The following is a 15,425-nucleotide window of genomic DNA, read 5'->3' on the forward strand; positions in this document are numbered from 1 at the left end:
AGACAAGGAACTGCAGTTCCTTGTTTTTACCGCGCCTGTTTTTGTTTCTGCGACTGTAGCCGCCTGCGGAACGCGCGCCACTTTTGAGTCGAAAAGATCGTCTGCTACAGACGGCGGCTCTCGGCGCCGTATGCTCGTTCGTTGCGCCATCTCTTGTCTCCCGTGCGAAACGGCGCCGTGTTGTTTGAAGACCGGTGGTGTCGCTGCGTCTCCATAGGAGCTAAGCCTTTTTATTTCTTTACTTTTTCCTCAAGTAAATTCGCTCTTTGCAAATTTTACAAAAAAAAAAAAAAAAATTGCACCATCTAGTGGGCAACGCTGCACAAAGTCGTAGCGCTATAAGTTAAGAAACCGAATTTCGCGGTCGATTTAAAGAGCCTGGCCTCTCCTTGAATCACCGAGTAGAACGAACCACTGATCAACAGAGCTTAGAACCAGAACTAGAGTCAGAGAGGTGATAGAGTGGTGAGCGTCAACTCACCGCGCCATCAGCAGAGTCGGCAACGCCCTCTTTGCCGTCGTCTTTCGGCTCAAGGGTCTCCGTCGGGCTGCACAAGCGGGACGGGTCACGTGACGACCTGGACGCAGAGAACCGGCCCCCGAGAGAACACACTCAATGAGGATATAGCTTATGGGATGGGCATGACCGTCTAAATCGGACATTGCATGCCTCCCAGAAGAACGCAACCCGGGATAAACGTCCCTCTTAAGGGGCCTTAAGGAGGTTTCTGAGATTGCCTAACCATGGCGATAACTCACTGTGCGGTCTCTGAGCATCCTAGAACTTCCTAAATCACGAACATGTGCGGCCGATTTCTCTATTAACAAAAGCAATCAAAGATCGCAACACCCAGAGGTCATCTCAGACGATGGAAGGAGCATGTTCTAGAAGCCAGGATGACATGTCGCCAATGAAAACGCCACATTTCGGGGGGCTCGCAAACGTCGTTATTACCAAATATGTACTCTTTTGTGGATAATAAGAGCAAATGAGAGTGGGAGACAAATGTTAATTTATCGCGGTGAGCGAACGTAATACTGCGATAATCGTTCCAACAACAACGCACTATGTTTTTTGTTTTGTTTCTTTTTCGTTTTGCTTCCGCCGGAGTGATGTGTTCGGTCGTCTGCTGTTTTGTTCGCGAGCGCGCAAAAATCGTCGTCGTCAGGTTAGCGAGAACCATGGCGCAATAAAACGTGACAGCGATGGTACACGATTGACTTTGTCTGCTACGACAGTTCGACCGACTAAATAAACAAACTGGCCGCAGTCCGGGAGACTAACGTCCCTAGATGAACGCTGCAAGGTAACGACAATTTCTCCTCCCCCGACCCGATTCGTCCACTAGAGCCACTAAATGAGCTAAGTTTAGAGTACCGGCACTCTCTTCCCCGATACTTTTGAGGGCGCCGCCATTTTAGTGCTTGCACAGAGCAGACGTAGCTGCCGACCGACATCATTCAGAAGTCCGACTTTTTCAGCATTGGATTCGGTGTTGGGAAGCTCACGTAATATTCCTTTTCACTGTCGCGAAGTGTTCAAACATTTGCGGAGGACGGAAAAGCGTTTCCTGTGATTTCAGATAAAGCTTCAGATAACTGGCAACCACGATATTAAGCCACAAGATGGGTAGGTGTCGCTACTTAGAAGCGTATAGCTCATTTAGTGGCACTGTCGCCCGCCATGGCTGTGTTGAAAATCTTCCGAGTCACTCCGGCGGGTCATATCACGTGACAATCCAGACAGAACAACGCTGGCCGCGGGTAGGTTTTCGAACGCTAAAGAACCAAACCGTTACTCGAGAGGAAGGAGGAGCCGAATCCACCATATTCTTCCTAACCGCAAAACAGAACGCGTGCACGGGCCGGAAGCACTTCGCAAAGCGTTAATTGAAAAACCTGACGGGCGAGGAGTCGCGTCCATTCGAGACATCACTCGTCGGGTTCACCGGTCGGAGGCGGGAGGATCCTTCGCTAGGTTTCGGAACATGCTCCTCCCCTCCCCTGAGATCAGCTCGGTGTGTTGCGACCTTAGATTGCTGTTTTAATAGATAAATCGGACGCGTATCGTCATGATTGGGAGATTTGCAGGACGCTTAGAGCCAACAGAATGAGTTATCGCCATATTTAGGCGATCTGAGAAACCTGCTCAGGGCCCCTTTAACAATATGCTGATGATATTCAAGGCCGACGACCAGACAGAAGCTTTTGCAAGGCAAAAGATCCTCCTCACAATGGGGGAATAAGAAACAAGCAACGGTGGACAGGGTAGAAAGGGGCGAGAGGAGAAGGCGGGGGAAAAGTGGAAAGCGCGAACTGGGTCGTCGGTCTTTAAACGAACCTCTGAACATAATCTCCCAATACTGATGGCTTCGACGGAACAAGATCTAAACAGCCGCAATATTGTCGGGTCAGCGAGGAAGTAGTCCGCGCCAGCCGGCGGAAGCTTACGAGGACAGAAAATTGACCCCTATAGTCTTGAATACACTTAGAAGGATTACCAAAGTTTGACAGAAATGGGGAAAGACAACGTCTCGAACGTCCTCAGTCCCCCTTTTTCTTGTGCCTTAACACTTTTCGTAATTAAAATTTTCTCCCTGTTCCATCTCAGTTTCCGACTGATCTTAGTTCGTTCGCTCGGTAATACCATACAGGGGGAATATTGCAGAACATTAGCAGAACATTGCACCGATCTCAACAAATGGCATTTTACAACGTCACATTTTCTGAGTGTTTACTTGACAAGATACTTACCGAGGAAGTTGAGTTTCGCCGCCACGATCATATTTTAAAGGAAGCTGGTAACGAAACCGAAAAAGCAGCCTGGCTCTCTTAATTAAAAAAAATTAATACAATTGCCGAGCAAAACAAAACGCCGTCCACAGTGACAGTACCTCTCCACGGTACCACTTCCCCGCGATCAGTTGGGTTTCACAAAAGACCGCCATTTTCTCGCTGCACGAACGCCATCTTTACCAAGAGACCGCGAGTCGAAATACGCGCCACTCTGCGAGTTTCAGATTCCCCGTAGACGGCCGGGGTTGACGCATCACCTGAGAAAAAAGCGTCGGAGGGGTCGTCTCGTGCCCATACGCCAACTCACCCGGTGAAGTACTCGAGGGACACGCTCACGGTGTCTTGGGGGCTGAAGATGTGCCTGCTAGAGGCCTCCACTACGCCGCGGTCCTCTAGGCAAGCCACTTTGGCAGCTGCAGCGAAGGGGCAAAAAAGAAGGGGGTGTCAGGTCGCGATGGTGGCCGAGGCCCCCACGGCGCGCCAGAGCGGGAACACACCCGTCTTTCCCTTTCAACTGAACAATTAGTATCACCGTTCGTAATAATCGTGGAAGCTTCGTTCGCCGGAAAGGTGTGATACTGACATGAGTAGGCAAACAGCTTGTCTGCTCAGCACCCTCCTATCCCCTTTTTTACACAGACACACACATAAACACCACCACAGGCAGGAACGAGTGCCGAAAACACAATGAATAACGTAATAATAATAAATATTTCCGTTAAAAAATAACAAAAAGTCCACGAATAAAGAAAAACACACTGCACTATATTTTCAGCACTACGTGGCACGCGGTAAAGGCTATGTATAACCACCGCGAGCCACTGAGTGTGCCGGATTGGAGCACGTGGCAACACCCTATAAAAGTACAGTCCTGCGAAGAAGTCACGTGGTTCGCGCCTTCGTTGTGATTGGCTCACGCAAACTGTAGCTCTTGTTTTTGTTCTTTTTTTTTTTCGTTTTCGACACATTGCGCAGAGAGCATTATAGCCAATCCATTTTGACAGCCCGTACGCTGAAATCCAACCAGTCTCCCTGCCACGAGGAAGGCTGCCTCCAAGTTCTCGTTGACATCCACCAGGCCACCGCGAGCGCAGAGCAGCGAAGCATCAGCGCCGGTGCATCCGGCGATAGCCTAGATTGCGCAGACCGTATGAACAATAGGATGGTGCCCACCTGCGTCGGGGTACTGGTCGTAGAACTCCCGGCGCTGCTTCATCTCCTCTGAAAAAAAAAGAGGACGACCAACGCTCACGTGGACCCCTAATCGAGGAACAAACCATACAACTAGGAACGAGCAGCCACGACGACGTGGGGTGCTTGGTGGCGGGGAGCTATCGCGACACCTCGGGGAAGACTCGTTTCGACCCGGTGTTCCCACCAGCGAAAAGGCAAAATACTGGAGTAAAATCGCTTACTTTGGTAGAGTCCAGGAACCACCTTGTAGACGATGTCTTGCAGAGTCTTGTCCACCCTGGAGAAGGAGACGTGGGGGGAGGGGGGGGGGGTGTTAGAAAGACGGGCAGGGAACGAAGGCACGCAGACCTGCATGTGCGACCGGCCGTTCAAGCAAGAGGGCGGAGCGATCGTGCTTTTACCCCCGCTCTGTGTGACCCGATAAGGTATATGCGCCTACCTGAGGCAGCTGAGCGGCCTGGACTTGTGGACCGGCACGTCGCAGATGGGGCACAGCTTGCTGGTGTCCAGGTAGCGCACGATGCACACCTTGCAGACTGCAAGGAGAGAGGGACGCGTCCTCATCAGTGCATTCCAGAGGGAGAGAGAAGGAAGGCACACTCACAGGAGTGGAGGCAGTCGACCAGCGTGGCGGCGTTCACCAGGTAGCCCCCGCACAGCATGCAGGACAGCGCGGCGTTCAGGTCGCGCAGCAGGGCCCGGGGCATCCTCCCGGAACGCTGCCCTCCTCCTCTTCCTCAGCCGCCACGCTGCTCATGTGGACAAAGATAAAGGACAAGATTGAACTAATCGCCAAAGGTCAAATTAGGAATGAGCAGAATACTTTCAAAAATGTACTTGAATACAGGCACTAAATACTTCGACAAAAATGTGTTTAATTAAAAATTTAATGAAACTTTTAAAGGACAATACTTTACCGTATTTTCCGGACTAAGTCCGCACCCGCTGCATAGTCCGCAAGGGCAAAACTGGGGTAAAAAAAAATTTATTTGCTTAGCGAGTCCGCACCCGTTAAATAATCCGCACCCCGTGCATAGTCCGCACTTAAAGTCTAGTCCGAACGTAAAAAAAATATACAAAGCGGCCCCTGACACATGCCTACTGCATTTTCCCAAAGAAGCTTTATCGTACATAAATCAACATTAATATAGTCCGTTAATCATAGAATCCTTCACAACTGGTGGCAGTGGACGATCTAGAAAAAAAAAAAATCATTGTATAGTCCGCACCTCTAGATAGTCCGCATGTGGTGAATTTTCTACTTTAAAACATCTATAGTCAGGAAAATACGGTATATACAACATACAAATAAACGAGCAAATTTGATCATCTTCAAATGCATTTTCAAATACATTTTGTTCTCGAAGACCACCTTAGATTTGAATTTTACTCGACTAAAAAAGACGACACCCAAATAAAGAATGGAGTTTTTTTTTTTAATATATACTCAGAATCAAGTGCTTAGAGATAATGTGGCAGCTCTAAATATAGAATTTGTTTGTCGTAACTTCCATGGCGGATACAACGGGAGGGAAAACAATGTATTCTGCGTAAGATTAATAAAAAAAGGCTGAGTTTATTTATCAAACCTTTGCAATATACATATTAATTCGACGTATTAAAAAAATTTAATCACCTAACCAAAAAAGGCAATCATTATACTCATCCCATTTTTTCCTCGTTCAACTCTTCTTTTTTTCCCCAGAATGGCGCTTAGTTGCAGGTGTTTTTGGAAAGGAGAGCGGCGTCCAAGTGTACCACTCCCGCTTGAGCGGATAGCGTGGCATCAGATACATATGAGCGTAAGCCGTGGAATGTGTGTTGTCATTTTTTTTCTAATTAGTCTTTATTTGGATTTCCACCGATATTACCGGGTAGGGAGGCAGGGACAAAAGGCATTGCTGCCTGACAAGGCCCTCACTTTTCACAGTTCAGAGCATCATGCAGCGTAACAAGCGCCACATTCAAAATACGTCATCGAAATGTTCCATAACTGAAACGCCAAGCAGGAAAAACAACAATAGGGTAACACTCGCCACGGCCCTAATTGCAACAGGCATGTTGTCATCACACGCACGCAATGTCAATGGAAAAAAAAAAAAGTCACGTATCCCGATATTCGGGGCAAAACCACTTTAATCGCTCCTTTAAAAAAAAAATAGATTTGATATAAAACTAATATAATTATAAATAAGGGAAGACACACCAAGTGACCAGGAAGAGAAAGACGTGGTAAAACGTCTTTCCCCTCCAGGTGCTTTGTGTCTTCCCTCAATTATATTTACCGCTACCAGCAAGCTCTCCATTTAAAGTAAAGCAAGAATGTCTAAAACAAAATTGCTGTAGCGAATAACGAGTGTGCAATGCATTATGGCATGTATACTTATGTAAATTACCTGCAGGTGTGTTGACAAGAACTACATTTTTTGGGGGAGTTTTCCCGATTGGATCAAGCTGTACACGATATATAAACTAAGAAAAACTCGAGACGGAAAGCTGGTTCAGTGACGGACGACGGTGTTGCCTAATGCTTTCGTGATAGTGTTTCCTTTGAGGACAGCCTAAAAATTTAATACTCGGTAGGAGACATTGCTCTCCTGCAAGGAAAGAAAAAAAGAGGTCGTAGGTTTACACAGCCTCGAACTTGGTCTGCCTCAACGGGCGACAAAACTCCCAGCTGTAAATGAGCAATTTAGCCAGTGCAGTACAACAGCTAGCCTGGGGTATTTAACGTGCATCACGCAGTAGTAATACATGACCGCACGCGGGTACGATGCTCATCCAGATCGAAACGGGCAGGAGTGGGGATTGAACCCAGGATTCTGGGTTCTGCAGCACGAGGTTTCGCTCCACGTGCTCCGTGCTGGTGTGCGCTAACCCACCCGGCCACCGATCCCCCGCTCCTGCAAGGAGTGGCGTCGCCGCCTGTTGAATTTCATTTATTTCTATATTTAAGTTTTGAGAGGTAAGTTCCTTTTCCGGATATTTCACATTACCATTTTTACTGAATTCGCTTGACCATTAGAAATGAAAAAATAAGTGTTTCATGTTCCATAAAGTTTATGTATCTAGATCTATAGTTTTCACCTTGTATATCTTCGCGTACATTAATTATATAATGTGTAATAAGTGATGCTGATGTTGCGTTACTCGTGTTTTATTGCATGATTGTATATTTAACCAGTGCTGTTGCCAAATCTTTTTTGCTTTTTTTTACATTGCAATGGGACTACGCATATGTAGAAGGAGTTCAGATCCAGTCAAGCCGCACCCTTGCGGCTTATTGTCTGAGCTCCATACATCATTTGTTTAGTACTTTGTACTTGATAATGTTAAATAAACTTTGATTTGATTTGATTTTTTATTTGAATTTGGGGGGGGGAGGATGCCGATGATGATGGTGCTACTGGGGCAGGGTAATAAAGGCCGGTCCACACACCAGTGTTCGTTTACGTTGGGTTCTGTTACGGAAGCTTACGTCTGCTTACCTCGAAAGTCACCGGGACATCTGTACTTCGTACGGATCCTGTTACGTTATACGTAGGGCTCCGTGTTTTCGGAGTTCATTTTTCGTGAAATTCGGAGGGTATATTTGGGAGTTAATTTTTAGCGAAAATGAGTTGTTTATCGGAGTTTATTTTTCGTAAATCCCCAATTGTCCCAAATTCGGAGATTAACTGCGCAGTGTTTCCTATTAAAAAATAATAAATATTAACCGGATGCAAACGTATGCCAGATAAAAAATAAAACGCGCTTGTATCAATTCAATTTCTTCATTTGAATTTGGCGTCGGTGACAGTGAAAATACTAGTTTGCCCCACGACAAAAGTCGCACACAAGTGTGGCTTCGATAAACGTCCATACCCTAAAATCAATAAACTGCCGGAGGTAGCCGCAGGGAAGCTCGTGGTCATCCCATCAATCTATCCCGCGGCCGTGCAAGGTGGACTGCCCTTCTTCCCTACTTTATACTATATGTATGGTCCATAGCTTTTACTGTTACCCCCCCCCCTCCCCCCCCCCCCCCCCCGCGAAACGGGAGGCACTCACTTGATCGAATGACGTTTTAGCGAACACCCACGTTTCATCGAACGACACTTTAGCGAATAGTCGGACGCCGCGAAGCGGCGTTTTTGGGTTGACCAAATGGGTTCACATTTTTGTAATGAGCTGCCGCAGACTGTCGCCGCGAAGCGGCGTAAAGCGCAGCGCGACGGATGGGTTAACGCGCGCCCCCGTTATTCGCTAAAACGTCCATTCGCTCAAATGTCGCCGTTCGCTAAAATGTCATTCGCTCTTGTGATATGGACCCGTCGTGACACGAATGGTGCGATGACCTGTTTCCCTGAACCAACCTTGACGAGGCAAGCTGTAAGACCCCCCTTTGACAACGGTCCGATGCTTGAAAGGTAATAAAGGTGTAATTTTTCCAGGACCATTCATCCTGCGCTCCTCAAATTGAAAGAGAAAAAAAAACATTATTTGTTGTGTGTGTGTGTGGGGGGGGGGGGGGGTGGCATGGGCACATAACAATTCGTAGTTTATCGGATAAATTCCGAATTGACAAAAACTTTTACCGGCGAGTGTTTTTCGCGGTTTTTCGGATTTATCCGAAAACACGGAGTCCTAGTTATACTGTAGTTATACGTAACACAATCCAACGTAGGCATACACTGCAGTGTGAATGGGCATTAAAGGGCCCCTAAAAAGAAAAAAAAAGAAAATTTTTTAACAGTCTGATAGGGACAGGCGCGTAAAAAATTATTTTACGCAAAAAAATTAGAGCAATTTTGACGGTGCGAGACGCGATTTAGCCAGTAATCACCTCCTTTCCACTTGTTTTCTCTCTCGTCATTTCGGGCGCGTGGAGGAGAGGTGGATCGGCTTCGCCTTCACGTTGAGGTGGAAAGAGCGAAAGACCGAGATGGTCCGTCCGGAATGACCCGTGACGTCATGGACTTTGCGCGCAGAATTTTAAGTAAATCTCTCGCCGTCCATATTGCTCTAAACAAAATTTTCGCGTAAAATTTATTTTTTGACACGCATGTCCCAATCAGTATGTTAAAAAAAAAAAAAAAAAACAGCCCATTTTTATTTTAGGGGCCTATTAGGGCCCCCTGAGAAAGTCCCGTTCACAGAGTAGCATTTCTTACGTTACGTTACGTGAGGAGTCACCTGGACATTCGTGCTTCGTATGTCGCGTGCAAAGCTACACCATAAATCGCGTACTACGCTTCGTGGGAAGCACGGATGTCCAGGTGAATCGCTGTATTGCAGAGCTTCCCGTTCCTGACAAGAATCGACAATGGGCATCCAACGGCGCGAGACACTTGCCATAAACAAATGCTGAAAAAAAAAAAAAGACTACTGTAAACGACTTAAATTTGGCAAGGACCTAATTTTTGCGAATTTCGCGAATCGCCTGCAATTCGCGAAAAATAGGTCCCGCGAACAATTCCGGTGAAGTGTAAACAGATTGAAATCTATATTGAGATCCAGCCGCGTCGCGAAAGTTAGAACCCGCGAATTATTCCAAAACTTCAGCTTTGACCTAAACCGTGAAATACTGAGCTTACGAAAAATAAGTCGGTGACAGTATTTAGCGCAATACTCTTCTATGAAAGTGCGTACCCTACAGTGACTGCTGCGTCGATTATGCGAGGTCGCCATATTTTGGTCAGGCACTTCAAGCATGGGACCGTTCGGCTGGGCCAGGGGGCGCGCTGGAGCGATACCTGTGGCGCCGCGCCGTGGCCTAAATTCGCCCTAATTAGCCGTTCACTCGTCCTATCCCGCTGCCAGTTGCAATGGCGGGCACCGCGTCGAAGCTTTCTGCCTGTTAAAAAAAACGTTGATCATTCTTTAAAGAGGCGAACCTCCGCAAAGAGAGGTTGCCTGTGTGTCAGGCAGGGATGGGCTGTATTTCAAATACAAGTATTTGAAATACGTATTTCAAATACTTTGTGCATTTTGCATTTGTATTTAATTACAAATTGGGTAATGTATTTGACGTGTGTCTTTAAATACTAAAACGTGGGTATTTGAAATACAATTGTAATTAAATATAATTTTGTGGGCGAAAATACATCCCTCAAACTTATTGTCACGACTCAATTTGCTCACCTTAAGACGTGTCCAGAGCATGAAGAAAACTACGTTCTGCACCGAATGCAGTGTCTCTCAATCAAGCACAAGCGTTTAGTGACTTTGTGATTACGGTGCTAGTCCACGGCAAGAATAGTGACGAAATCGACGTTACCGGCAGACTGGCTAAATAAGTGCCTGTGACAACTTGTGATGCTTTCCAGCCTGATTTCCATCCATACTTTTTTTTGCCTGGAACATTCTAAATGCGCGGGTCGTCTAGATTTTCGTAACTGGTGCGAGTTGCAACAATAAAAAAATATCTAGCTAGTGCTGCGCCTTGGTCGTCTCAGTTCTTTGTTGGTCTATACCAAAATGTAATCGACAAAAAAAGTGCTTGAAGCTCGGTACTTTTTTCACCTATTACGTCCAAGCTGATTACATTTTTTGTGATTATATTTCTATTACGTTACTAGAGTCTCGCACACTAACTCCAGAGTGAGCGATGGAAAATTAAAATGAGATACCCAGAAACCCGTTGCAGGCAGAGGTCGGCATTTTAGGTCACCCTCACTCACCCTCACCCTCACAGCCACACTCACCTAAGCCCCTCACTCACCCTCACCCTCACAGCTACACTCACTTTCAGCCCCTCACTCACCCTCATTCTCAGTCACGCTCACCTTCAGCCCTTCACTCACCCACTGAACCTCACGGCCCTCACACACTCGTGGCCCTCACGCCCCTCACGCACTCACCGCCCTCACGGCCCTCACGCCGCTCACCGCCCTCACACCCCTCACGCACTCACCGCCCTCACGCACTCATGGCCCACACGCCACTCACCGCCCTCACGCCCCTCACGCACTCACCGCCCTCGCGGCATTCACAGCCCTCACGCCCCTCACGCACTCATGGCCCTCGCGCCACTCAGGCCAGCTTCAGATGGGGCAATTTCGCCCAGAAACTTGACGTCGCAACACCAGCAACACGGGCCGCCCGCGATCACACGCAGCAACCAATTGCTGCAATTTGCCATCATCATCATGAAATTTTATTTTTCTTGCGCTGTTTAGACACAATTACGCGTTATAAACGTGTTTTTATGCATTTAAATCTCGTTGAGGATACTAATGTACCTTTCAGAAACAATTTATTTCCGAAAACGATCGATTTCAAACCAGAACCAAGTCTTTCGGTGTCATCATCCCCGGCACGAGGTATCACGTTAAAATTTTTCGTCCCTGATTGGATGCAGCCGCTTCAAACGTTTTCGAATTGCTCCGAGTTGCTTGATTATTTCGAACCGGACCCCATCTCAGCAATTCGTGTCGATCCAGGGAAAGCTAGAGAACAACCCGCCATCAACACCAAAATTGCTGAGAAAGATGCTCCGTCTGAAGGGGGCGTCACGCACTCAACACCCTCACGCCCCTCACACCCCTCACGCCACTCACCGCCCTCACGGCCCTCATACCCCTCACCGCCCTCACGGCCCTCACGCATTCACGGCCCTCACCGCCCTCACACCCCGCACGCACTCATGGCCCTCACGCCACTCACCGCCCTCACGCCCCTCACGCACTCATGGCCCTCATACCCCTCACCGTCCTCACGGCCCTCACGCACTCACAGCCCTCACCGCCCCCACGGCCCTCACTCACCCTTATACTCATAAATTTTCCTGGTTCAGAAACTCACTCACCGTCACCTCACCTGTGAAATTGAGGGTGAGTGAGGGTAAGTGAGGGCTCTCATGAGTGAGGTTTGCCGAGGTATGGTTGTGGCTGCCCTGAAGTCGCTGACTCAAATTTTGAGGAATGTATTTGGAAAAGTATTTGGAGGAGACCAAATACATTTGGTTGTATTTGTATCTTGTACTTAAATGTTTTTTTGTAAATGTAATTAGATTTGTAATTAAATAAATTTTTGACGAAGTATTTTGTATTTGTATGTCGATACATATTTGCATGTATTTTGCCCATCCCTGGTGTCAGGTCTCCGGGGTGGAGCAAATAATCCAGGCACAGGAATATTTGTCGTTCGCGAAGTGTGTCTCGCAAGTGCAAGACAGCGTCGACCGTAACATCCGCCTCGAGATAAATGTTATTTTTTCTTTATGATTTCGCTAGCTCTTCAAAGACAGGGCTACTCGGACAAAGAGGAGGATGCCATATTGTTTAAATCGTCTTTTCGCGCACAGCTGCGCTGTCGCATACACACCTTGAACTGAGGTCAGTTCTCGGAGTTACCGTCTGATGGAAACATGCCGCGCCTGTTCTAATTCATCCGAATGAAATTAATGACGAGGCACGTACAGCCTGATCGCAACACTGGGTCAAGTTCTAATAAAAAAACCGTAACGGTAATTCAATAAGGCCTCCGCTTTTATTTTGAGCGGGTCCAACAAAAAATATACGCCGCAACATCTAGCTGTGTTTGCGCGCATCTGTCGCTGCCGCCAAAGCGGTAGAATCGCAATTCATGTACGTGCGTCAGTAACACACTTAATTTTATTGGTGAAGAGAGGAATCTCTAATCGACTTGCATTTCCGTTGTAAAGCGTCCCTTTTTTTCACTTACTTTTATGTGACCGCAGAATGATAATTTTGAACACAGTTCCGGTTCACAACAAATAAAATATTTTGCGTCACTATTTGTTTTGTTTGCTGTTTAGGTACAATTAAAGTTGATATATTTTCAGTCTGTGTGCCAGGAGAGGATCGTCAATATTCCTTCACTCTCTCTCTCTCTCTGCAAGAAAAGATTACTTAATTTTAAATTTCAATCATGAATGCTTAGTTACTGGCCTTTGTGACGAGCCCTGTCCTCGTCCTCTTTATTTTACTTTCAATTTATACCTCTAACATTGCCAACACACTCTTATTGGTTGACAGAGGAATGTCCGGGTTTGATGTTTTAGAGTTCCTTGGAAAGTAATTATGCCTGTTGTAGGTTAACCACATCATATTAATAACATTAAAAAAAAGAACTAGAGTACGGCCGTCAGTGTAAATCTCTTTTCAACTCTGCGCTCAAGTCAGTGCTCAATACGGGCTATGATTATCTGCCTCATTGGCCCTCATGTCTTTCGCTGCTTACTCCTCCCCCCAAAATAAAAAAAGAAACATTACAAATAAAAACGAAATTGATATCACAATTTATAAAAAAGGCCCTAAAACTTGTAAATTATTTCTAAATGTACACTCGAAACGTTCACTGATTTTGTGTGTCACACTTGGGAGGAAATTACGTGCCCACAGATTCGTCTCGGTAAATTACGAATTCCCAAATTTTCCTTTCACATTACAGTTTACAGGTGATTTCAGATTAGCGTGCAAATGTTACAGTGTACTACTCAGTGCACACAAATTTTACATTTCACTTAAAAATATCTAATCTTTTTATAACAATTTAGAAATATGTCACATTTCGCAGTTATGCATGAAACATTTCAGTTTCAATGGTTTCATTCCACTTTCTGCAACAACGACTGCGACTGGGTGGGGCTTTGGCGAGACGCACGACTTCGCAGCCTCCTAACGTCAGCCAAGGTGGCGGGGGGCGGCTGCAGCGTGTTGTTGGTATCATCGAGTGGAGTTGTCGACGGTCTTCCTTTGCGAGACGGTTAAAGCGCAGCCACGTGGAGAGTGTTTCGAGCGTCTCTTGGGAGTCAGCCGCTTTGCCGAAAACTGCTCTTTTTTTCTGTCTCCCATAAACTCGAGCGAGCCGACGCTACACGCACGAACGAGTTGTCTCGAACGACGCTTTCACTTCACGAGCGTGCCCGCATTACGAGTGCGCTTGAAGACGTCTAGCTCGCTCTCCTTTGCTCGCCCTTACGGTAAAATGAAATACACATTTCTACGAACGCCTGCAGTACATTTATCTTTGTTGTGGTTGTCTTTGTGGCCAATAAATATTTGAGCAATCTTCAATTATCACTTACGGTTGTCCCCTTCTCTCCTCTGTTGAGTGAAGCGGTTTACATTTTGCATTGCAGATTCTGTATTCTGCTCTGGATTGTAGAATTCAAGCGTGCAACGAAGCGATCGATGCCTATCCTATAAATTCAAAATTCTAGTTGGGCACGGCAAACTAGGTGGCTCAAGATAACGCCCAATACGAACAGAATCAATTATATTCGTTATCCACCCACTCAGATAGTAGCAGCCATCTGCCATGTAGTGAACGGAAGCGCCTAAACAGGAGGCCGAGACCAACTTTACAACAGTCGCTTGGTGCGCTGACAGCCAAGTGAGCCACCTATGGGAGTGGCCACTTTTCTTGTTAGCCTATTACTCTATGGAAATACTTTGAACTTGCGAGTCTCCCTAATATCGTTTGCACGGAGAGTCTGGTTTTTCGTATCAGTGTGCTTCTGCTTCCTCCTGTGTTGTGGGCGAGCAAGCTGAGGTGCTACTATTTGCAAAATAAAAAATAAATAAATAAACATACATGTATATATATTGCCGTCAAAGTTTTTGGTGACATGAGGAAAGGCTTTGATCGTCTGCAGAAATGTAACGGAATGCAATAATTCCCTTACGTAAAAGAGTAAGAACATTTCTTTATTATAGTACCTTCTGAAATATGTGGTTATCCCCTTAAAAGTGACTGAGAAATGTAAAGTATTACAGGCAATTTCGTTACTTATAACTAGGGCTTTGCGTTTTTGGATAAATCCGAAAAACTCCGAAAAACACCCGCCGGTGAAATTTTGGTCCATTCGAATTTATCCGATAAACTCCAAATTTTTATGTGCCAATGCAACGCCCCCCCCCCCCCAAAAAAAAAAAAAAAAAAAAAGAAAAAAAAAAAGAAAAAAGTATATATGTTTTTTAATTTGTTTAGCACGGAGGCAATGGTCCTGGGAAAATGGCACCATCATTATCTATCAAATCTCAGACCGTTGTCAAAAGGGGTCTTTCCGCTTGTCTCGTCGAGGTTGGTTCAGGGCAACTCAGCGGCGGTGGCGGCGGCGAAGGCAGCCTAGCATAACAGCTATCTTCAAATTCGCAGCTCTACCCTGGTTTCAACACCGAGAGGACATCGACAAGCCAGTTCTGCTGAATCGCTGCCCTGGGATCAACGCCGAGAGCACATCGTCATCATCGTACCAACGCCGGTTCAGCTCATTGGCTGCTCTACCCTGGTTCCAACACCGAGAGGACATCGACAAGCCAGTTCTGCTGAAGCGCTGCCCTGGTATCAACGCCGAGAGAACATCGTCATCATCGTACCAACGCCGGTTCAGCTCATTGGTTGACAAGCCAGCACGTGTTATACGTCACCCATCGCCGTTAAAAGCCGAAGTTCCTCAAGTTGCAAGACACTTGCTCAGCGGCGGT

The 15,425-nt window shown here is 46.5% G+C and overlaps 1 protein-coding gene across 1 annotated transcript; it reads right to left on the bottom strand.

Moving 5' to 3' along the window:
- Positions 1 to 472: 472 nt before the first annotated feature.
- Positions 473 to 4,739, bottom strand: LOC8042408 (polycomb complex protein BMI-1-like). Its single transcript, XM_040212676.2, has 6 exons — positions 4,595 to 4,739; positions 4,430 to 4,526; positions 4,212 to 4,267; positions 3,970 to 4,017; positions 3,104 to 3,209; positions 473 to 548 (listed from the first exon to the last, which is right to left on the bottom strand). Exons 1-6 carry the CDS (start codon positions 4,695 to 4,697, stop codon positions 473 to 475), a joined length of 486 nt encoding a protein of 161 aa, XP_040068610.2. The 5' UTR covers positions 4,698 to 4,739.
- Between the last annotated feature and the right edge of the window lie 10,686 nt (positions 4,740 to 15,425).

This window comes from Ixodes scapularis, unplaced genomic scaffold (assembly GCF_016920785.2).
Source record: "Ixodes scapularis isolate PalLabHiFi unplaced genomic scaffold, ASM1692078v2 PGA_scaffold44__24_contigs__length_19508400, whole genome shotgun sequence".
In the NCBI taxonomy this organism is placed as follows: domain Eukaryota; kingdom Metazoa; phylum Arthropoda; class Arachnida; order Ixodida; family Ixodidae; genus Ixodes; species Ixodes scapularis.

What these genes read in the sequence shown, in the direction of transcription:
- LOC8042408 (XM_040212676.2), bottom strand. Translation starts at nt 4,697, where the DNA reads ATGCCCCGGGCCCTGCTGCGCGACCTGAACGCCGCGCTGTCCTGCATG. An exon ending in GGTTCCTGGACTCTACCAAA is followed by an intron (nt 4,018 to 4,211) that starts GTAAGCGATTTT and finishes TTTTTTTTTCAG; the next exon opens with AGGAGATGAAGCAGCGCCGG. An exon ending in TCCCTCGAGTACTTCACCGG is followed by an intron (nt 549 to 3,103) that starts GTGAGTTGGCGT and finishes CCGCTTGTGCAG; the next exon opens with CCCGACGGAGACCCTTGAGC.